Genomic DNA, 24333 nt, shown 5'->3' with positions numbered 1-24333 from the left:
TTGGAGTCATCACCTGCTGAAGATGTCCTCAATGCTGGAGAGGCTGATGCCTGTGGAGCTGGCTGAGTTTGCAACCCTCTGTTCCTGTGCAGTGGTCCCTCCATACCAGACGGTGATGCAGCTGGTCAGAATGCTCTCCACCTGCAGGAATTTCTGAGAGTCTTCGGTGGTGAACCAAATCTTCTCAAGCTCCTAATACAACCGCGGTCACGTCTTCTTTGTAATTGCACCAATACGTTGGGCGCAGGTTAGATCTTCAGAGATGTTGACGGCCAGGAACTGGAAACCTCTCAGACAGAGTTATCCGCTAAACTGAAATCTGATATCACACTCCAATACAGTCACTCAGGGTGGGTGGGCTTCAGCTTTGCGGGTGTGAACATCGCCAAAAGCCTCTCCTGGTCCAACCACGGAGACTCCATGACAAAGAAAGCTCACCAATGCCTCTAGTTTCTCAGGAAGCTATTTGGCATGTCCCTGTCGACCCTCACCAATTGTTATTGCTGCACCATAGGCGTGGGTGCTGGAGTGGATGCATGTTTCTACCAATGGAGGTGTAAGTCACCCTTGGGCGAGTTGTAGCACCTGCTTTGCCCACCCTCCCTGGTCAGGGTCACGTGGAGCCACGGGAGCAGGTGGTGGATGGTTGTACGAGCAGCCAGTGCAGATCACAAGTCCTGGTTAAGTGACCACTGACACCAGGCAGACGATATCTCATTATTGATAATGGTTGGGGGTTACTCATCTTGTAAAGACACTGCCCAGAAGGTGGCAATGGCAAACCACTTCTGAAGGAAAATTTGCCAAGAGCAGTCGTGGTCACGGAAAGAGAAAATAATCAGATGGAAGACCATGATAGCCCACGTCACACGACACAGCCCATGATGATGACGAGGGTGCATAGGGAGCATCCTATTCAGATGCATCGCGGTTTGGTACAGCAATTACTCTCCCGTACCCGCAAGAAACTAGACAGAGTGTAGACACAGCTTAGCACATTTCAGAATCCAGCCTGTGTCTACACTTATCACTGTCTCAAGAAAAAAATGCCAAAGACCCCCCCTCCCCCCAGGCATTCTCACTTCTCACTCTCTCCCATCAGGCAGAGGATACAAAACCCAGAAAGCTTGGCTCAAGGACAGCTTCTACTTCACTGTTATCGGACAATTCAGTGGTTCCCTTGTATGATAAATTGGATACTTGACCTCACAATCTACCTCGTCGTGACCTTGCGCCTTATTATCTATCTGCACTGCACTTTCTCTTTAGATGTTACACTTTATTTTGTTAAGTCCCTACAAAAGACTGTTAGAATGGCTGAGGGGATCATAGGGGTCTCCTACCATCCATCAGGGACATTTACCAGGAGTGCTGTGTACCATAAGATATAGGAGCAAAATTAGGACATTTGGCCCATCGAGTCTGCTCTGCCATTTCATCATGGCTGATCTAATTTTCCTCTCAGCCCCAGTCTCCTGCCTTCCCCCCGTATCCCTTCATGCCCTGACCAATCAGGAATCTATTGACCTCTGCTTTAAGTATACAAAAAGACTTGGCCTCCACAGCTGCCTGTGGCAACGAATTCCATAGATTTACCACTCACCGGCTAAAGAAATTCCTCCTCATCTCTGTTCTAAAAGGACAGCCCTCTATTTTGAGGCTGTGTCCTCTGGTCTCAGATGCTCCCACCGTAGGAAACATCCTCTCCACGTCCACTCCATCAAGGCCTTTCACCATTTAATAGGTTTCGATGAAGGAAATCTTCCGAGTTTCAGTGAATACGGGCCCAGGGCCATCAAATGCTCTTCATATGACAAGCTGTTTAATCCTGGAATCATTTTTGTGAACCTCCTTTGAACCCTCTCCAGTTTCAGTACAACATTTCTAAGGTAAGTGGCCCTAAACTTTTCACAATATTGCAAGTGAGACCCTGCCAGTGCTTTATAAACTCTCAACATTACATCCTTGCTTTTATATTCTAGTCCTCTTGAAATGAATGCTAACATTGCATTTGCCTTTCTCACCACTGACTCAACCCACAAATTAACCTTCGGGGAATTCTGCATAAGGGCCCCCGAATTCCTTTGTGTCTCAGATTTTTGTATTTTCTCACCATTTAGAAAACAGTTAACTCTTTCATTTCTTCCACCAAAGTGCATGACCATGACACTGTATTCCATCTGCCATTTCTTTGCCCATTCCCCTAATCTGTCTGTCCTTCTGTAGCATCCCTGTGTCCTCAAAGCTGCCTACCCCTCCAGCTATCTTTGTATCATCTGCAAACTTTGCAACAAAGCCATCAATTCCATCATCCAAATAATTGACACGTAATATAAAAAGAATCAGTCCTAACACAGACCCCCGTTGAACACCAACCAGAAAAGGCTCCCTTTATTCCCACTTTTACCTCCTGCCGCTCAGCCACTGCTTTATCTATGCTAGAACCTTTCCTGTAATACCATGGGCTCGTAGTTTGTTAAGCAGCCTCATGTGTGGCACCTTGTCAAAGACCTCCTGAAAGTACACAACATCAACCGATTCTCCTTTGTCTATCCTGCCTCTTATTTCTTTAAAGAATTCCAACAGATTTGTCAGGCAAGATTTCCCCTTGAGGAAACCATGGTGACTACAGCCTATTTTATCATGTGCCTCTTCCTTAAAAATCGACTACAGCATCTAATCTTCCCAACCACTGAAGTCAGAGTAACTGGCCTATAATTTCCTTTCTTCTGCTTCTCTCCCTTCTTGAAGAGTGGAGTGACATTTGCAATTTTCCGGTCTTCCAGAACCTTTCCAGAATCTAGGAATTCTTGAAAATCATTACTACATAATCTTTTCCGCCACCTCTTTCAGAACCCCGAGATGGACACCAGCTGGTCCAGGTGACCTGTCTACCTTCAGACCTTTCAGTTTCCTGAGAATCTTCTCTCCAGTCATGGTAACTTCACACACTTCATGATCACTGACATCTGGAACTTCCACCATACCGCTGGTATCTTCTACTGTGAAGACTGATGCAAAATTCTTAATCAGTTTGTCTGCCATTCCTGTCCCCCATTACGACCTTTCCAGCATCGTTTTCCAGCAGTCTGACCTCTCCTTTACACTTTATGTATCTGAAGAAACTTTTGGTACCCTCTTTAATACTATTGGATAGCTTACGTTCGTATTCCATCTTTACTTTCTCAATGCCTTTTCAGTTGCCTTCTGTTGGTTTTTAAAGGCTTCCCAATCCTCTAATTGCCCACTAAGTTTTGCTCTAATATATGCCCTCTCTTTGGCTTTTATATTGGCTTTGACTTCCCATGGTTTTGTCTTTTTAGAATACTTCTATCCTCTTTGGGATTTATATAACTGGTACTTTCCAAATTTATTCCAGAAATTCCAGCCACTGCTACTCTGCCATCATCCCTGCCAGTATTCCTTTTCAATTAATTCTGGCCAGCTCCTCTCTTGTGTCTCCCTAATTCCCTTTACTCCACTGTAATACTGATACATCTGGCTTTAGCTTCTCCTTCTCAAATTTCGGAGTGATGTCGATCACATTGTGATCATTTTCCCCTCAGGGTTCTTTGACCTTAAGCTCTCCAATCAATTCTGGGTCATTGGACAGCATCCAGTCAGAATAGCTGATCCCCTTTTGGGCCCAAACATGACCTGTTCCAAGAAGCCATCTTGTAGGCATTCTAGAAATTCCCTCCGTGGACTTCTGCACCAATCTGATTTTCCTAATCTACCTGCATATTGGAATCCCCCATGACTATTGTAACATTGCCCTTTTGGCATGCATTTTCTATCTCCCGTTGGAACTTGTAGACCACATCCTTACTACTGTTTGGGGGTCTGTATAGAGTTCCCATTAGGGTCTTTTTAACGTTGCAGTTCCTTAGCTCTATCCACAACACCTTCCGACCCTGTGTCACCTCATTCTAATAGTTTAATTTTATTTTTACCAACAGAGCCACGCCACTCCCTCCCGCCTTCCCACCTGTCCTATCGATACAATGTTAATGGCTTGCAGATTAAGCTCCCAGCCATGATTCAGTGCTGCCTACGACATCATACCAATCTGTATCTGTGCTACAAGTTCATCGACCTTATTCTGTATTCTGCGTGCATTCAAATATAACACCTTTGGCCCTGGGTTCACCTTTTTTGATTTTGTCCACCTTTTACACTGCATCTCATCCTGTTGACTGCAATGTTGCCCAGTCATCAGCCTCTCCTTGCTAGGAGTCTCACTACACATTGCCTCTGTTTGTAAACCTGAATCTGTGTAGGCAGGGCCCTTAGTATTATCAAGGATTCCTCCCTGTGCCCACCCCCCGCCATCCATCCAGCATCCCCTTTGACTTTCTACTCTCAGGCAGGAGACTCCGATGCAGAAAGACGAAAACAGTTTCTTTGCTCAGGATTCTGAACTCCCTGCCGCATCGCAGTCGAAGTGTCACCGGATAATTTGTACTGTGCCCTACAATACTGTATTTAATTAATGCCTTTTACTTTGTTTATCTGTGCATAATTCATTTGTAGTTTTAATTCTTACTTTCCTAAGTTATTGTGTGTTACGTGTACTACTGTGCTTTACATTTCTGGAGAAATGTCGTCTCGCTTGATGGTATAAGCGTATATAGTTAAATGGCAATAAACCTGACTTGACTTATGGTTTTACTTTGTGCTTCCTTAAAGCACTGAAGAAGAAGAAGAAAGCCCTTAACTCCCAGTGGAGTCATCGGGATGCCATCATGGCTGCGTTTTTTTAGCAGGCTTTCTTATTTTTACGAGGCCGAGTTGCTAGCTCGACGCTCAACCCAGCACAGATGGAAATCGTGCAAGGAAGCCGGCTGGATTCGAACTCGGGAACCTTCACTCTGAAGTCCGCCGCTGATGCCACTGCGCCACCAGCTGGCACACCTCAAAGCACTGATGTGATGAAATGATCTTCATGGTGGCCTGGAAAGCTTCTCTGATACATAAACTGATATCCTGTTTCAGACATAAACCAACTATTTTACATCTGTCAACTACCCATCGCCAACAGGCAAAGCTCAAAGTAATTTTATTATCAAAGTACAAATACGTCACCATATACCACCCTGAGATTCGTTTTCATGTGGGCATACTCAATAAATCCATATAATAATATTCCCGCCACTGTTCAAGAAGAGTTTGTACTTTCTCCCCGTGACCGCGTGGATTTCTCCGGGTGCTCCGGTTTCCTCCCACAGTCCAAAGAAGTACAGGTTGGCAGGTTAGTTGGTCATCGTAAACTGTCCTGTGATTAGGCTAGCGTTAAACCCAGGGGGTTGCTTGATGGCTCATAGGGCTGGAAAGGCCGACTCCACACTGTATTTCAATAAATAAATACATAACCAGAGTAGAATCAATGAAAGATTTTTTTTCAACCAGTGTGCAAATGCAAAAAGAAAGAATAGCAATAAATTTTCATCATCATCATTATGTGCTGTGTCGTATGACATCATAATCATGTGCCGTGTTGTATGACGCAGGCGATCATGTGACTGTGACTGTTCCTGGCAAATTTTTCTACAGAAGTGGTTTGCCATCACCTTCTTCTGGGCAGTGACTTTACAAGACGAGTGACTCCAGCCATTATCAATACTCTTCAGAGATTATCTGCCTGGTGTCAGTGTTCACATAACCTTACACTTCCTTTGGTAGAGACGTATCCCCACCCCGCCACCTGTAAGCAATAAATATTGAGAACCTGAGATGACGAGTCCATAGGTTTGTGGAACAGTTCAGGGATGGGACAAGTGAACTTATCCCCTCTGGTTCAACAGCCTGATGGTTGAGGTGTAATAACTGTTCCTGAACCTGGTGGTGTGAGTCCCGAGACTCCTGTTCCTTCTTTTGGGGAGTGGGGACAAGTCACCATGGCCGCCTAAACCACTGACCTTGCACATTGTTGGGACATGTGATGAAACTGGAGAATCTGAGTGGGTGGGGGGAGATTCGACAGGGTCACAGGGAAACACACACACAATGGCAGAGTTTGGAATTGAACCTGCTTCTCTAGCACAATGAGACAGCAGCTCTACCCACTCCCACCCACAGACTACAAGAGCTTTTGTTGCTGTTATTAAGACTCTGGGCGTGAACCGCATTGAGATTCCACCGTTGCTGTGATCTGGTTCCCTGCATCTTGGCTCAGATTCCAGGGTGGGGAATGTGGGATTCCTTCTGTCCCAGGAGACCCACGCAGAGGCACAGGTAGAGATGTACACGTACACATATATGCACAGACACAAACACAGGCACACTTACAGAGACACACACACAACAAACACAGACATACGCATAAAAACACGACACTCCAAACACAAACACAGACGTACAAAGAGACGCAGGTATACTCACACATCCACACAGTAGAGGAGTGAGACCGAATCTTTGGAAAATTCTCTCCACCTTCCCCCGCCCCCCCCCCCCACCTTCAAGTCAGCAGATTTATCCCTGGTCCTGGACTTATTTCCTGGCATAATTGACATATTACTATTTAACTATTTATGGTTTTATTACTATTTATTATTTATGGTGCAACTGTAACGAAAACCAATTTCCTCCAGGATCAATAAAGTATGACTATGACTATGACTATGTCATTTGTGGGGATGTGCTGGGTCCTGCTGGGTCTGCCGGAGGGCAAATGGGCGTGGGAGGTTGGGAGCTTTACTCACTGTGCTAATGGCCCTCAGGGCAATGGGGGGAGGAAGAGCAGCAAGGGATTCTAACAGAAACCCCCACCCCCCAACCCTTTCACAATCTGCCTCCATTGGCTGCCACAGACTGAGGTGGTTGGGTGGGTGGGGGAGCCAACAACAGTCGGTGATGACCCAACCAGTCCAATTACCATTGAAAACCCTCCCTCATTTCTGGGGGAATTGGTGGGGGGTGTCTTCTGAGCACTACAGATCAGGGAGTGCCTTTGGGGTCTGAGAGAGAGGGGGACCAGAGACTGGGTGGGCATGGAGAGGGGGTTAATATCACTGGCATATGTCATGAAATTTGTTAATGTGGTTCAGGTCAAGTGGATCAATTCATTGGTATTCATTTCCAGTTCTCTGGCTGCTGTCTCCATCATCATTTGTGTCTTCCTCTTGCTTTCTTCCCCTCAATCTTTCCCATAATTACCATGCATTCTAACTCCTCTTTCCTAATCACATGTCCAATGAAGTCATGTTGCCTTTTCATGATCTCATACATTATTTCTCTTTTTGTGTTTGCTCTGTTCATGACATCCTCGTTAGATATTCGTTTTGTCCATGATATTCTTTGCATCCTCCTCAAAAACCACATCTCTGCTGCTTCAATTCGTTTCCTCATGTTACTAGATATTGTCCAACATTCTGAGCCATATAACATAACTGGATAAACATAACATTTCAGTGCTCTGAGGCGGGTTGTCATGCCTAGTTTAGTATTGGTCAGTATACTCTTCATTCTCGTAATAAAGGTGTCTTTTGCCATCCCTATTCTTCTTTTGATGTCCAAGTCACACCTGCCATCTGATGTCACCCAGCTTCCTAAGTAGCAAAGGTTCTGTACTTGTTTTATGTCTTCCCCATTTATTCTCAGCCTGCAGATAGGATTCTCTTTCTTTTTGGATATCACCATACATTCTGTCTTTTTGCAATTGATAGATAGACCCATTTTTGCACTTTCTTCAACAACTATATCAATTAAATTTTGTAGTTCTTCCTCCGTACTTGCAATTAACACAGTGTCATCTGCATATCTGAAATTATAATCAAGGACACAACCCACCCAGCCAACACACTTTTCGTCCCTCTTCCCTCCGGGAGAAAGCGCAGGAGCTTGAAGACTAGTACGGCCAGATTTGGGAACAGCTTCTTTCCAACTGTGATAAGACTGCTGAACGGATCCTGACCCGGATCTGGGCCGTACCCTCCAAATACCCGGACCTGCTTCTCGGTTTTTTTGCACTACCTTACTTCCCATTTTTATATTTTCTACTTATGATTTATAATTTAAAATTTAAAAATATCGATTTGTAATCCCGGGAGCGGGAAGCGCAGAATCAAATATCGCTGTGATGATTGTACGTTCTAGTATCAATTGTTTGGCGACAATAAAGTACAAAGTTTTCACCGCCAACTTTGATTCCCAAGATGTCTCTTATTTTTTGTAATATTGTTTCCGTGTACACATTAAATAAATCGGGGGAGAAAACACACCCTTGTCTTGATTTTCCTAAACTGATTCACTTCTCCATCTAGATAAAAGGAACAAAAGGACAGTGAGGCAGTGCTCACGGGTTCATTGTCCAGTCAGAATGTGATGGAGGGAGCCCTTCGCCATTATTCCCTCCTTGTCTGCGTGACCTCCTCCTTCCTTTTCACGCGTTCCCATCCCGCTGACTCCCTCCATTCCCATTCCCATTCCCGAGCCCGTCCCGTCCCGGTCCCCCCCTCCATCTTCCCCGCTTCAGTAGCAGTGGTTACAGTTGCCGATGGCCGGAAGTGACGACTGGGCCGTGATTGGCTCCTACTCCAGCAGCGGTCCGCGGTCGCCAAGGCGACAGCGCCGTTGCTATGGAGACGGGCCTTCGGTGAGGACGTGAGGTGCCACGGATCCTTTAGGAGCGATACAAACACGCTCTGCAGGTCCATAGCTGGGCTCGCCCACGGTTGGTGGTCGCTGGGCGCCATGTGGAGTATATGACACCGCAGTAAGGCTGCCGGACAACGGCCGCTTTGTGCGCAGGCCGGGATCCGGGGCGGGGTTTGCGGCCTTTGATTGACAGTACCTCGCTCGTCGGAATCGACCAATCAGTGCGACGCTTTGGCAGGACTTTAAGCTTCATTTCTTTTACCATTCTCCATCCTAAATAAAACAAATCCGTTAATATTCTGGTGCATCAGCGATGATTAAACATCGTTGATCGTTATGAAGTGCATTAGAACCATGCAGAGAACCAAAGGAGAAGGGGGTGCAGTTCCTGGTTGCCATGGGAACTCCCTCGGAGTCCGTCCGCACGCCGGCTGCTGTGACGTAACATCCGCCCCTCCAAACTGCCGGGGCAGCAAGAAGGCGGTTCCCGCCCCAGTGAGGGAAGGAAATGTTCGCATCGAATATAAACCTGCAACGGGTGCATTTCATCTCTCGTGACTGTGGCTCAAGCCGGATGCGGGAACCGTTGCCATAGCTACAGATTAATGACGCATGCCCGGTCCCAGACTGCCGGCCCTGGACCTGCGGGGAATATTTTTTTGTACATTATTACCCCACCGCCCCACCATCGCGTTTAAACGAATCTGGGGAGGTGGGTGCTTGCCCGTTGGGCTTGTGAGCGGGGTTTACTAGCAATTTGTTGGGGGGCGTGACGACAAGCCATCGGTTGGTGGGCGTAGCTAACTCTGATGGTCCCGCCCCACCTGAAGTAGTGGGCGTGGTCAAGATAACGCTGAGCCTATGAGTGAGCAGGGCTCCGCCAGCGGGAATGACTGACGTGGCCCCGCCCCAATCAGTTCACACCGCCCTCGGTGATGTCACTGGCCCCCACCTACCTGCGCTCAACTTGTTGTAGATACAGAAAGCTGCCGGGAAACGCCATGAAGGGTCCCACCCACCCTGCTCCTGGACCGTCTGTCCCACTCCCATTAGGGAGGAGGCTACGGAGCATCCACGCCAACAGTTACTTTCCCCAAGAAGTAAGGCTGATCGACACCTCCAACTACTAACTCCACCACTATTATGTCCTGTCAGTCACCTTATCGACAGCCTAGGGTCACTTTACTCACATAGTCAATCTGTGTATATCAGCTATCCCGTGTATTTATTGATTATCATTATGTTCTTTATCTTCTGTGATTTCTTTTGTGCTGCATTGGATCCAAAGTAAAAATTATTTTGTTGCATTTTACACGTGTGTACAGGAAATGACACAAAACAATCTTGAATTGGAACTGCCCATCAGCAGGGTGGGTGGAATCCTTCATGATTTTTCCCGGCAGCTTTCTGTATCTAAATGTGCTTGAGTGCAGGTAGTTTGGGACATTGGAGCTGTACTGAACCATGCAACCATAGGTAAAAAAATGAGGAAAACAGGGAGCTATGCACACAGCCCTGTGATGCACCAGTGCTGATCCTTCAAGTTTTTGCAAATTTGTACGGCTTGGAAAGCAGCATCCATCATCAAGGACCACTGCCGTCCACGCCATGTTCTCTTCTCGCTATTACCAGCAGCCTTAGGTTCCACAGCACCAAGTTCAGGAACAGTTATTACCCTTAAACCATCAGGCTCCTGAACCAGTGTGACTAACTTCACTCAACACTACTGATTCATGGATCGACAGACTCACTTTCAAGGCCATGTTCACTATTATTTGCAAAACATAATTGCTTTTTATTATTAGTTGTACTGTGTTTTTTTTCTTTTGTACTTTGTTTGCCAGCCTATTGTTTCAGACATTCTATTGAATGTCTTTTATACTGGTAAATGCATGCAGAAAAATGAATCTCAACTTAGCGTATGGTGACAACTTCTCTACATATTGTCACCTTGTCACGGTTGAGCGGCTTGTGAGTTCCCGGGAGAGATGATGTCTACAGCGTCCTCCAGTAAGGGAATGCACTAAATCCCAGCTTGGCCTCTACAGCCACTTGAAGACCCACAAATAGACAACCCGTTCAGAGAGCATCCTACTTGATTTGAATGTTTGCACTGCTACTTTGATCAGAAAGTGAGGGGCTTGGGTGGGTGAAGGGCAAGGGAGGCTGTTGTTGTTGCTGGTTGTGTTGTTTTGCCGAGATTTACAAGCAGGCTATGTGGGGGGAGGGGAGGTGGAATATGAGGTAACACTTGTGGGCTGACCCCAGCACAAACTTCTGCTGTGTAGGTTATAATGCAAATGATGCACTTTTCTGTGTTAAGTATTTAGAAATATATATAATAGGGTGGAGATATATCTCTACCAAAGGAGATATAAGATGCTCCTTCCCTTTGCTAACCTGCAGGTCACCCTTGGGCAAGGTGTCGCACCTGCTTCGCCCGCCAATCAGGGTCACGTGAAGCTACAGGGGTAGGTGGTCATATGAGCCGCTGTTGCAAATCACAAGTCCTGGTTATGTGACCACTGACACCAGGCAGACAATCTCTGAAGAGTATTGACAATGGTTGGGGTCACCTGTCCTGTAGACACTGCCCAGAAGAAGGCAATGGTAAACCACCTCTGTTGAAAGATTTGTCAAGTACAGATATGGTCATGGAAAGACTATGATCGCCCACATCATATTACATGGCACATAACGAACGAAATATCTATACATTTTATTCTAATTTATAGGTATTATTGTGTACTGCTGCCACAAAACAACTTGAAACCTGATTCTGGTGAATCTGAATGTAGTCACAAACAAGGGAAAATGTGCGGATGCTGGAAATCCAAGCCACACACAGCAGGTCGGGCAGCCTCTCTGGAAAAGAGCAGAGGCGGCGCTTCCGCATCCAGATCTGAACGTAGTGGGCGTGGCCAACAGGGAGTGGGATTGGTGGGCGTGGCCAGCCTTGTCGAGTGACATTGGGGGGAAGGGGGCGCGGCGGAGGGAGATGAAACCCCGCCCCCTTTCCCCCTCCCCCTCCCCCCTCGCGCGTGCGCGCCGCCGGCGGAAGATGGCCGCCTCCATGCTGAAGTGGAAGCGCGTCTCGGGCTCGAGCGGTCCGGTGCCGCGGCCCCGGCACGGACACCGGGCTGTCGCCATCAAGGAGCTGATGGTGGTGTTCGGCGGCGGCAATGAGGGCATCGTTGACGAGCTGCACGTTTACAACACAGGTGAGGAGCGGGGAGGGGGAGGAGTGCCGTCCCGGTTGGGGGGGTGGTGGTTGGTTGGCTGGCCGGGAGAAAGCTGAGGTAAATAAACCGGCGCCGTCCTTTTTAACGCGACAGCCGCTGGTTGGAGGGAGGCTGCCGGTTCCCTCCTCGCCTTCCGCCTCCTGCACCGTCCCTCGGCTTTGGTTTGAACCGGGTAGTGAGGCCTGGCTTGTTTTTTGCGGGGAGGGGGGAGGGCGGTGACGTCATGTCAGACAAGATGGCGGCCGCCACAGCAGCGGCTCTGGCGCCAAACTGCTGCTTTAGACAATTCCCCCCTCTCTCTCCTGCTCTTTCTCACTCCACCCTCCGTTCCCTCAACCTTCACAAAATTACATTTGCACCCAGTGCATCCCACACTGCTGCCTCTGAGCAGCTTTGCACTTTGCATTTCGAGTTTACGCTATCACTTCGAATCTCCTTTTTTCTATAGTCTCATTTGCAATCGTCGGTCCAAATGATCTCTTTCTTTCTTGTATTTATTTGCGGGAGATTCATCTCCTTGCAATTTAGCATTTTTAATTGCACTTCTAATGCTCTTGTATATACACGTGTGATATTACTCAGAATGGAAATTTTAACTGAATTTTAAATAACGTTTAAACTATGTTGTTTCTATATATGCACAATAGCATTTTAATTGTAAATTGAAAATTCTAATTTCAATTTGCATTGATGTAGGGAATAATCTCGGTGGTTTTCTAAATTCAAGAAACTGCAGTTCTAATTTGTTTGAAAAAATCATTGATGGTACTCTTAAAGGTTGCAGCTTTCATTAATGGAAAAAAGATTTTAATTTGTATTTTTAATTTCATTTTGAGCATACTAAGTTTGCTTAATGGCAAACCTGCAAGTTTAGAATAAAATTTGCAAATTTCATGTGGCATGTTGATGGCACTTCAAAGGTTTCTGAGTTCCTCTGTTAAAATGTAATCCATTTTTAATTTTTAATTTGTGACTTTTTCCTTATTGGATTGAATAAGAGATGATTTGTTGCCATGGTTTAGGATCTTTTGTTTTACAGTGCAGGATTGAATGAATGAGTTGACTTTATTTCTTACACCCTTCACATACGTCCTTTATGTCTCCATCTGTGCAATTTACAGATTATTGTAATTTGTAATAAATTGCAAGTACAGTAAGATATTGACTGTTCTGTTGTATATAGCTTAGAAATACAATTATCAGTCTGATGGCCTGGTGGAAGAAGCTGTCTCAGAGCCTGTTGGTCCTGGCTTTAATGCTGTGTTTCTGTTTCCCAGATGGTAGCAGCTGGAACAGTTTATGGTTGGGGTGAGTCGGGTCCCCAATGATCCTTCGAGCCCTTTTTTCGCACCTTTCGCTGCAAATGCCATGAATAGTGGAAGTTCACGTCCACAGATGCGCTGGGCTTTTCGCACCACTCTCTGCAGAGTCCTGCGATTGAGGGAAGTACAGTTCCTATACCAGGCTGTGATGCAGCCAGTCAGGATGCGCTCAATTGTGCCCCTGTAGAAAGTCCTGAGGATTTAGGAATTCATGCCGAACTTCTTCAACCATCTGAGGTGAAAGAGGCACTGTTGTGCTTTTTCACCACATAGCCAGTATGTACAGACCAAGTGAGATCCTGGGTGCTGTGTATACTGAGGGACCTAAAGTTGTTCACCGGCTCAACCCCAGATCCATTGATGTCAATAGGGGTGAGTCTGTCTCCGTTCCTCCTGTAGTCCGCAACCAGCTCCTTTGTTTTTGCGACATTGAGGGAGAAGTTTTCTTGACACCGCTGTGTCAGAGTGATGACTCCTCTGTCGGCTGCCTCAGTATTATTTGAGATAAGGCCAATCAATGTAGTACCATCTGTAAATTTAATTTGCAGATTGGAGCTGTTTGTGGTGACAGTCATGGGCGTACAGAGAAGGGTATAAGGACACAGCCATGGGGGGGCGGGGGGGAGAGAAATAAAGGCTCCTGTGTTGAATGGGAACCATTCGAGTTATTGTGTCAGTATGGATTAAATCTCTTCCAAGTGCCTGTCCCCATTCAGTGGAGGTATCTGCGCAGGAGCAAACCCTCTTTCAGAATCCTTTATTTTCTAAGGCAATGAGATGGCAAGGCTTTTAAAGTGCCATTAACAATTCTGACCATTGTATCCCATAAATTCTGAAAATCCCTTTCACCTCTCTCCACTCTTAAGTCCTCTTAAAACCCTCTCAGCTACTGTAAGCTATGAGCCCAGAGGTCATGAACACCAGCACAAAATAAGACTCTGACCACAGAAGAGTGGCTGGGGGGAGGGAAGAGAAACTGTGTCTGAGGGTTAGGAGAAACGTGGAGTGAGTGTCATGTTAACACAGTATGAATACGCAGGATACTGTGGATATGCGGTCTGAAGCAAAGCACAATGTCACCTGGGTCCATACGATATAGGAACAGAATTAGGCCAATCGGCCCATTGTGTCTACTCTATCATTCCATCATGGCTGACTTGTTATCCTTCTCAATCCCATTTTTTTTTTACCTTCTCCCCATAACCATTGATGCCCTGACTAATCAGGAACCTAGCAACCTCCACTTTAAATATACCCAATGACTTGGCCTCCATGTCAGTCTGTGGCAATTAATTCACCACCCTCTGGCTAAAGAAATTTCTCCTCATCTCTGTTCCAAAGGGGCATCCTTCTATTCTGAGGTTCTGTCCTATTGTCCTAACTCCCCCCCCCCCCACCACTACAAGAAATATCCTCTCCATGCCCACTCTTAACTGGCCCTTTCAATATTCAGTAGGTTTCAATGAGATCCTCCCTCATTCTTCTAAACTCCAGCGAGTACAGGCCCAGAGCCATCAAACAGCCCGTACCTGAATCCTTTCAGTCCTGGGATCCATTCTCATGAACCTCCTTTGGGCTCTCTCCAATGCCGGCATTGGCCCAAAGCTGTTCAAATACTCAGAGGGAGGTCTGACAATGGCTTATAAAGGCTTAGCATTACATCCTTACTTTTATAGTACACTTTCTCATAATAAAGGCTAACATTGCATTTGCCTTCCTTCCTTGCCACTGATTGGGTTGAACTGAGGCTGTGGCCTGCTTCAGGCTTTTTATCTGAGGACTCATTTTCGTTCTGAATGATATTTGCTTACTTTTTTAGTTTGCACAATTTGTTTCTTTTTCTCTGCACATTGGGTTTTGGATGGTCTTTTTGTTATGGGTTCTTCTGAGGTCTCTTTGTTTTGTGGCTGCCTGTAAGGAGACGAATCTCAAGGTTGTATAATGCAAACATACTTTGAACTTTGAATTTAACCTTTAGGGAATCCTGCACAGGGACTCCCCAGTCCGTTTGCACCTCCAATTTCGGAATCAATCTTGTCCCAATCGACCGAGTCATTAACTGCTGATGGGGATTTTGGCTGTTGAGTGCCTTTTGTTTATACAAAGACATTTTTTTTTGCAATTTCTACAGTACTATAGCTGTGTAGATGGGAGGGAGGCAGAGGGCTTGTTTTGTTGCTGCTTGTGGGCACGTGGTGTTGGCGTGGGAATGTATGGTGGCAATTGTAGGCTACCCCCAGCACATAGACCAGAAGCCAGAATTAGGCCATTTAGTCCAATGAGTGTTGTCATTCCATCATGGCTGATTTATTATCCCTCTCAATCCCATTCTCCTGCCTTCTCCCAGCAACTTTTGATACCCTTACTAACTGAGAACCCATCAACCTCTGCATTAAATCTCGCCAATGACTTGGCCTCCACAGCCATCTGAGGCAATGAATTCCACAGATTCACCACTCTCTGGCTAAAGAAATTCCTCGTCATCTCAGTGCTAAAAGAATGTCCTTCTATTCTGGGGGTTCCCAATCTTTCTTATGCCATGGGCTCCTACCATTAACCGGGGGGTCCTTGGGCCTCAGGTTGGGAATCCTGTTATATTCTGAGGTCCTGAACTCACTACAGGAAAAATCCTCTCTACATCCACTCTAAGTCTTCAATATTTGATGGGTTTCAATGAGTTATCTCTCCCCACCCCCCATTCTTCTAAACTCTAGTGAGTCACAAATGTTTGTCGTATGTTAACCCTTTCATTCTCGGGTTTATCATCCTTGAGTTGTTGGTTGTTAATGCGAAAGCGAAAGTGAACTATTTTGATGTAAATGTGATAAGTGAAACTGAATCAAAATCAACAGTAACAGCAGAGATAGTAACAGTGGTGTCACAGTCTAAACTAACATGTTGCCACCCTGATCTCATCTGTGTTAGTTACTGTGTTCATCACCTGTGGTGCCCAGTGGTCCCCAAACAGCTCCATGGTCCCACAGACACTGTATGTTCTTTCTCCAGGGTTAACTGGACACAGACATGCCAGGCAGCCATTCTGGCCCAAGTCCTCCGCTGCTTGCTTCCAGAACCCATCTTTGGCCAATCCTAGGAGTAAGTTTACTTCCTCCATACTGGATGACCAAAGATGAGGACTGGGCTAAAACGCAACCAGAAAGTGAGGAGCAGCCTGTGCAGATACATGAGTAGGGGCTGCAGCCTTGCACATATAGTACTCGGTTACTTCCAGCCCCTAGAAGTGACAGGCAGGCGGAACACATACAATTACAGGGCCTTGCTCTATGCAGCACCCTCCACTCCAGGTCCTCAGTGTACAAGTGAAGCACAACCGCATAAGAAGACCTTCAGCCTTTCACCCAAATGGATATACTGACCGCCTTGGCTTGGCTGGGCAATGAACAAGGGCTCAGAATTGGAGCAGGAACTCCAGACAGGTACCTCTTCCCTACATCTCTGGACAGTATTGTAGGTGTCAATGAGAGTATTGTCTGACTCCAGGAGTGTATGATGTGACAGTGTGAAGGGAACTTCACTCTGTGTCTGACCCTAGCAGTGTGTGATGGGACAGTGTGGATAGAGCTTTGTTCTGTCTCTGACTCTGGGAGTGCGTGATGGGACGTATGGAGAGAGCTCTCCACTGTGTCTGACTCCAGGAGCGTATGATGGGATAGTGTGGAGGGAGCTTCGCTTTGTGTCTGACTTCAGGAGTGTGTGATGGGATGATGCAGAAATTTGCGAAACTCTGATGACACGCCATATCTCCTCAAACTCCTGATGAAGTATCACCACTTGTGTGTCTTAAAGGTTGCTCACTTTTTCCACCATTACTCTTTAATGAGGACTGGTGTGTGTTCTCCCGGCTTCCTCTTCCTGAAATTCACAATCAGTGCCTTCAGGTCTGAGGTTGTGGCTGCGACACTGATCTACACTCAGTGGCCCCTTTGTTAGGTAAAGAGTAAATGCCTGCAAGAAAATGAATCTTAGGGTAACGTATATACTTTGTACATCTGATTGTTAATGCAAATATCTGATTGTTGGTGCCAGACAGGGTAGTTTGACACAATTGTTTCTGGAGTTTATAGAGAATGATGCAGAAATCAAAAAGATAAACAAAAAATCCAGCGAGCAGCACTTCTGTGAGTGAAAACGCCACGTTAATGAGCAGTCAGAGGAGAATGGCCATACCAGTTCGAGCTGACAGAAACTCAAAGAACCATGCCTTTCAGCAGTGGTGTGCAGAAGAGCATCTCTGAATACACAACGTGTTGAAACTTCAAGTGGATGGGCTACAGCAGCAGAAGACTACAGCCATACACTCAGTGGCCACTTTATTTGACACAGGAGATGCCTAATAAAGTGGCTACTGACTGTATCTCACTGCTGTACACCTCCTTCTCACCATCGGAGGTTCTGCCAGTAAATACCCCGTTCTTGTAGCCATCACTAGGGAGGAGGTACAGGAGCTAGAAGATGCCACTCAGTTTTATCATCCCCTCTCTTGTTAGATTTCTGGTGGTCCATCAGTACTACCTTGTAATTTTTTTTTTGCTGTTTATTTTTATCTAACTCAGTAATTTTTAATTTTATTTATTGAGAAACAGCGCAGAATATGCCCTACTGTCCCTGTGAGCTGCTTCGCTGAGCGATCTCCCGGTTTATCCTAGGCTAATCACAGGACAATTTGCAGTGACCAATTAATCGACCAATCGGTAGTCTTTGGAATGTGGGAGGAACTGGAGCACCCAGAGGAAACGGACACAGTCACAAGGAGAACATATGAACTCCTTACAGACAGCAGTGGGAGTTGAACCCGGGTTGTTTGTACTGTAAAGCAATGTGCTAACCAAGACGCTACTATGCCACTCTTACCTCTTGCTTTGTGCTGCTGTCACAAAACAGCAAACTTCACAACATCATAGACCTGATTCTGATCCTGGGAGTGTGTAGTGAGACAGTGCAGAGGAGAGTGATGGGACGGTGTGGAGGGAGCTTCACCCTGTGTCTGACCCCGGGGGTGTGCGATGGGATGGTGTGGAGGGAGCTTCACTCTGTGTCTGACCCTGGGAGTGTGCGATGGGATGGTGTGGAGGGAGCTTCACCCTGTGTCTGACCCCGGGAGTGTGTGATGGGACGGTGTGGAGGGAGTTTCACTCTGTGTCTGACCCCGGGGGTGTGCGATGGGATGGTGTGGAGGGAGCTTCACTCTGTGTCTGACCCTGGGAGTGTGCGATGGGATGGTGTGGAGGGAGCTTCACCCTGTGTCTGACCCCGGGAGTGTGCGATGGGATGGTGTGGAGGGAGCTTCACCCTGTGTCTGACCCCGGGAGTGTGTGATGGGATGGTGCAGAGGGAGCTTCACTCTGTGTCTGACCCCGGGAGTGTGTGATGGGATGGTGCAGAGGGAGCTTCACTCTGTGTCTGACCCCGGGAGTGTGTGATGGGACGGTGTGGAGGGAGCTTCACCCTGTGTCTGACCCTGGGAGTGTGCGATGGGATGGTGTGGAGGGAGCTTCACCCTGTGTCTGACCCCGGGAGTGTGCGATGGGATGGTGTGGAGGGAGCTTCACCCTGTGTCTGACCCCGGGAGTGTGTGATGGGACGGTGTGGAGGGAGTTTCACTCTGTGTCTGACCCCGGGAGTGTGCGATGGGACGGTGTGGAGGGAGTTTCTCTCTGCCTGATGACCCTGGGAGTGTGTGAAGTATAGAGGGTGTAGTGTAGTGCTGTGTCTACATAGAGGTGTTGATTGGGATGCAGCCAATTAAAGCCTCTGCTTGTTCCACTAGGTTCTGTCCTGCTCTTATCAGACTCTTGAACGGACCTCTCATGCAGTAAAGGATGAATGCTTGATCTCCCAACCTGCTACATTGCAATTGATTTGTCTCTCTGTAATGTGGTTTCTCTGTTACAGAGCCGCAGTAGCTTAGCGGTTAACGAGGTGCTATTACTGCTCGGAGTCTTCTCGAGTTCCCAGTTCAGTTCCATCTCAGTCTGTAAGGAGCGTGTATGTTCTCCTTGTCAGTGCATAAGTTTCCTCCCACAGTCCAAAGACATAACGGTTAGTATGTTGAGTGGTTCAAAGTAGATTTTATTATCAAAGTACATATATGTCACCGTATATAACCTTCAGATTAATTTTCTTGTCCCATACTCAACAGATCTATAGAATAACTATAACAATCAGTGAACGGCTGCCAAACTTGGGCTTTCAACGAGAGTACAGAAGACAACAAACTATGCAAATACAAAAATAAAGAAATAACAATAAATAAATAACAAACAAGAGAAAATCTGCAGATGCTGGAAGTCTGAGCAACACACACACAATGCTGGAGGAACTCAGCAGGCCAGGCAGCATCTATGTAAAAAAAAAGTGCAGTCAACGTTTCAGGCGCACAAATAAGCAATAAATATTGAGAATATGAGATGAGTCCTCGGAAGTGAGTCCATTGATTGTGGGAACATTTTGGTGATGGGGACAAGTAAAGTTATCCGCTTTGTTCAAGAGCCTGATGGTTGAGGGGTAATAACTGTTCCTGAACCTTGTAGTGGGAGTCCTAAGGCTTGTTGTACCTTCCTGACGGCAGCAGCGAGAGGAGAGCATGTCCTGGCTGGTGGGGGTCTCTGATGATCGTGTCCTGTGATTAGGCTAGTGTGGGTGCTGGGTGGTGTGGCTGGCTGGGCCGGAAGAGCCTGTTTCACGGTGTGTCTCAAAAATGCCCAGTGATTGTTGGTTTCTGCAGCATTTGTTTTTGTAAATAATTTTGCCTTTTTTGTCATGGAGGCAGAGAACTTGCTGCAGTAGTAGAACTGTCCCTCTGTGTTTATCGTGTGCCTGAGGCCAAGTTATTGTTCTTCTGGATTCCTGGCTGACTTTTGCATGAGACCTTGAACTGGATACTGAGGACTGCCCGGATGTGTGAGGTCCTGTATATCTAAATGGAATGCTGGCTCATCAAATAGTATTTGAGGAGATCCTGGGGGGGGGGGGGGGGCGGTGCAGGAACCTCTTCTCGGAGGGTAGTGTGAGTGTGGAACAAACTGCCTGCAGAAGTAGTGGATGTGGGCTCGATTGCAACGGTTAAGACAGGGGTTCCCAACCTTTTTTATGCCAAGGACCCCTTCCATTAACTGAGGGGGCTGTGGACCCCAGATTTATGAAGAGTTTGGATCAGTGCATGGATGGGAGGGGTATGAAGGGATATGGTCCAGGTGTGGGTCAATGGGATGAGACAGAATTACAGTTTGGCATGGACTAGATGGGCTGAAGGGCCTGTTTCTGTAGTGCTCTGTCTCTTAATATTCCCTGTTATTGACTCATCCAGTGATCCCTTTTCTGGTGAGGGGGTGCAAAGTAACTTTACTTTGCGCTCCATCCATACAGCTCATCTCACACTTCAGTTCGATGAGGTTGTGTAAGGGAAAAGTAATGCCCCACAACCCCCCCCCCCCCATATTGTGGCCATAGTCTTTATTTTGTGTTTGAATTCATGGCCTCCGGGCTCAGAGGTACAAAGCCGAAGCTTATGATTGCTGAGCACGTTTAAGTTGACTTAAGGAGTGGCGAGAAAGGGATTTTCACGGATAAAATGCACAGAATTACTAAAGGCCTAGTGCTACAGTAACAGAGAGAGTGCATATAGACAATAACGTGCAAGGCCATAAAAAGGAAAAGGAGATTGCCTTTTAAACTCATGAGAGAGTATAGGCCATCAACTTTTTGCTGCTGATGTTTCTGTAGCAGGCAATTTCTGTTTTAACAAGGTTGAGATGCTAGCTCGGCACTCAACCCAGCACAGATGGAAAGCGTGCCAGGGGAGCCAACTGGATTCGAACTCGGGAGCCTTCGCTCCGAAGTCCAGCGCTGATGCCTCTATGCCAGGGGTCCCCAACCTTTTTTGCACTGCAGACTGGTTTAATATTACAATACTCTTGTGGGACCGGCCGACCTGGGGGGTGGGTAGGGTTGCCAACGGACAAGAGTAGCAGTCAAATACGGGACACTTGTGCTTACCCCGAGAAAGACTACCATGACCATGAAGCCTTGTGCGGGCACCTGTGTGCGCATGCGTGACGTGCGTATGCATGTACGTGCTGATTTTTTTTTCTACAAATCATTTTAGGCAATTCTGTTCAGTGAAACTACACTGTACATACATTATTTCTACTTTATGTAGGCTGTGTATTTATCATATCATTCCTACTTTTACTATATGTTAGTGTTATTTTAAGTTCTATGTGTTATTTGGCAGGTTTTTTTTTGGGTCTGGGAATGCTCAAAAAATTTTTCCCATATAAATTAATGGTAATTGCTTCTCCGCTTTATGTCATTTCGGCATGAAAGGTTTCATAGGAACGCTGTACCTTAGTGGGGGAAATATGGGACAAAGGCGGTCCCGTATGGGCAAACCAATTTAGCCCAATATACGGGATGTCCCGGCTAATACGGAACAGTTGGCAACCCTAGGGGGCGGGATGTTAATCACGACCGGAATATAGGTGATAAGTCAACTATAAGTGGCAAATACACTCAATTTCGTTTCTAAAAGGGTTTATCTAATGAATTTAATATTAAACACAGCGCATATTTTCCTTGCATGAATATTGAGATAAGTCAATTATAAGCCACTTGTAGGTCAATAGCATCATAACATTTTAAGTGACGTTTGGATATTAAACACACAGCACATATTTTCCCCGTATGAACATATAAAATCATTGCAACACACCAATATTGCTGAATCAGTGGGAGCCCTGGGCTTGTTTTCCTGCAACAAGACGGTCCTGTCGAGGGGTGATGGGAGACAGCGATACTCGAAGGAGGTTCCTTATGTCCAGTCTATTTCGCAATTTAGTTTTCGTTGCATTCATTGCAGAAAACCCCACTTCGCAGAGATATTTTGGAAATGGAAGCAGTGTTTTCAGTGCTTTCGTGGCTTTCTCAGGATATTTAGCCTTGACTTTGATCCAGAATGCCAGCAGAGATGTTATGTCAAACATGCTTTTCAGCCCACCGTCCTTTGCAAGCTTGAGGAGTTGATCTTCTTCCCGTGCTGACGTGGATGACGCGTGCGTAATGTCCTCGCATGTGTTCAGGTTCAACAGTGGGCGTGATAGGGAATGAGGAAAGGTGCAGCTGACTCATATCGCCAAATCATATCATTTCCTCGCGGCCTGGTAGCACATGCTTTGCGGCCTGGCGTTTGGGGACCACTGCACTACACCACCAGCTGGCCTCAGGGCCATAATGAGATCAGTTATTAGGTCTAAATCTATCTTACTTGCATTCGAACCATAGCTCTCCACGCCCCTCCCATCCATGCACTCATCCTAATTTCCCTAAGTGTTGCCTTTGAACGCACATCGACTACTGGTGTTCTTGTGGTCTCTCCCTCTCGCTTGATGCTGCCTGAGGATTGCGCTGGAGTCCTGGATCCGTGGCGCACGTTATGACGTGTTTCTAGTTTCTGGTTGCTCCTTATTTATTTATTTTTGCTGATTTGGGCTCTTTTGATCAGGGTGACCTGCGGATGAGAAGCAATGAAGAGCTAGATTGGGATGAGCTGAACCGAATATGCCTGGACTCTTGATTTTGTATTTTTTTTTTGTTTTGTGACTGTGGGAAGACAAATCTCAGGATTGTAGACTGCGTACGTTGATAATATTGTACTTTGAACCTTTGAGCTCGTTCCACACTCACACAACCCTCTGAGTGAAGCAGTTACACATATTTCACCTTTCACCCTAAACCTTTTGACCTCTAGTTCTAGTCTCACCCAAGTGGAAAAAGCCTGCTTGCATTTACCCTATCTATACCCCTCATAATTTTGTATACCTCTATCAAATCTCCTTTCAATCTTCTGCACTCCAGAGAATAACACCTGATCTATTCAACCTTTCCCTGTAACTCAGGGCGTCAAGCCCAGCAACAGTTGCACGGTTGTTAGTGAACTACATCTGTGTACGGTTTTGGTCTTCTCATGTAAGAATAGATACAGGTTTCCCCCGCCATCCGAAGGTACAGCGTTCCTCTGAAACAGTTCGTAAGCCAGAATGTCGTAAAGCGAAGAAGCATTTACCATTTATTTATATGGGAAAAATCTGTGAGCGTTCGCAGACCCAAAAATAACCTACTAAATCATGCCAAATAACACACAAAACCTAAAATAACAGTAACATATAGTAAAAACAGGAATGATATGATAAATACACAGGCTATATAAATTAGAAATACTTCTCTACAACGATTGCCTGCATTGTTCTCCGTAGCAAAAATCTCACGCAAGCGCTCTTGGCAAAACACTCTCTCCAGTAATCTTTAAGCTATGAAGCTGCCAAATCATACCAAATAACACATAAAAATACACAGCCTATATAAAGTAGAAATAATGTATGTACAGTGTAGTATCACTTACCGGAATCGGGAAGACAGCGCCGAGCACACTGATGATGGTGTGTTAGGCTGAGTCGTCGGAGGTTGGGGTGGTGCAGTGGTCCCCACCCTCTGGGCAGCGAACCAATACCGATCCGCGAAGCATGCAGGAGTACAGCGGTAGCCAGGACGCAATCAGCACATCTTAAGCAAAAAGCCGAAACATACAAGCTAATTAATTACGTGCTGGGCGGCACCTAATTAATTAGCTTGTTTATTTCGTGTTTTTTTTTAAAAGACGTGCTGGGTGCCTCCCGGCTACCGCTGCGTTCTCCGCGAATCGGTATCTGTCTGTGGCCCGGAGGTTGGGACCACTGGGCTGGTGAGACACGGAGGTGTCATCTCATTGTCGATCAGGGCAGGCAGGTCATCTTCTTCTAGGTCTGCCTGCCTTGATGTCAAAGGTCGAGGTTCGTTGTCAGCTGTGGCTGATGTGGAAGACTTGAAAAACAACAGTATGCTTGACTGCTAGCCTCGCGCATTTTTCTATCATACAGTTCTTTGCAAATATGCCCTAAACCGACGTACCCTTTCAAAATTAAAGTCGTACTTCATCATTGCAGCAAAAATCTCACGCAGTTGCTTCACGTTCAGTTCCTGGATGACTTCACTTTCAGTCCATTCGCTACTGCATTCGGTTTCAATTGTTATCCTTTCCTCTTCCAATTGCATCAGCTCTTCATCTATCAGTTCTTGGTCATGGGATGCCAAACCTCTTCAACTTCATCTTCATCAGCTTC

General features: G+C 46.3%; 1 protein-coding gene across 3 annotated transcripts in view; it reads left to right on the top strand.

The window, feature by feature from the left end:
• Positions 1-11631: 11631 nt before the first annotated feature.
• hcfc1b (host cell factor C1b) overlaps positions 11632-24333 on the top strand; it is a 99507-nt gene continuing 86805 nt past the window's right edge. For all 3 annotated transcript variants that reach the window (XM_063034693.1, XM_063034692.1, XM_063034691.1), the window contains exon 1: positions 11632-11816. In XM_063034693.1, coding sequence (XP_062890763.1) covers positions 11657-11816 — 160 coding nt within the window. In that variant the 5' untranslated portion in view covers positions 11632-11656. The remainder of the gene's footprint in view (positions 11817-24333) is intronic.

This window comes from Mobula hypostoma, chromosome 28 (genome assembly GCF_963921235.1).
Source record: "Mobula hypostoma chromosome 28, sMobHyp1.1, whole genome shotgun sequence".
In the NCBI taxonomy this organism is placed as follows: domain Eukaryota; kingdom Metazoa; phylum Chordata; class Chondrichthyes; order Myliobatiformes; family Myliobatidae; genus Mobula; species Mobula hypostoma.
Note: the sequence above shows the minus strand (reverse complement) of the source record. Positions and strands in the feature narration are given on the sequence as shown.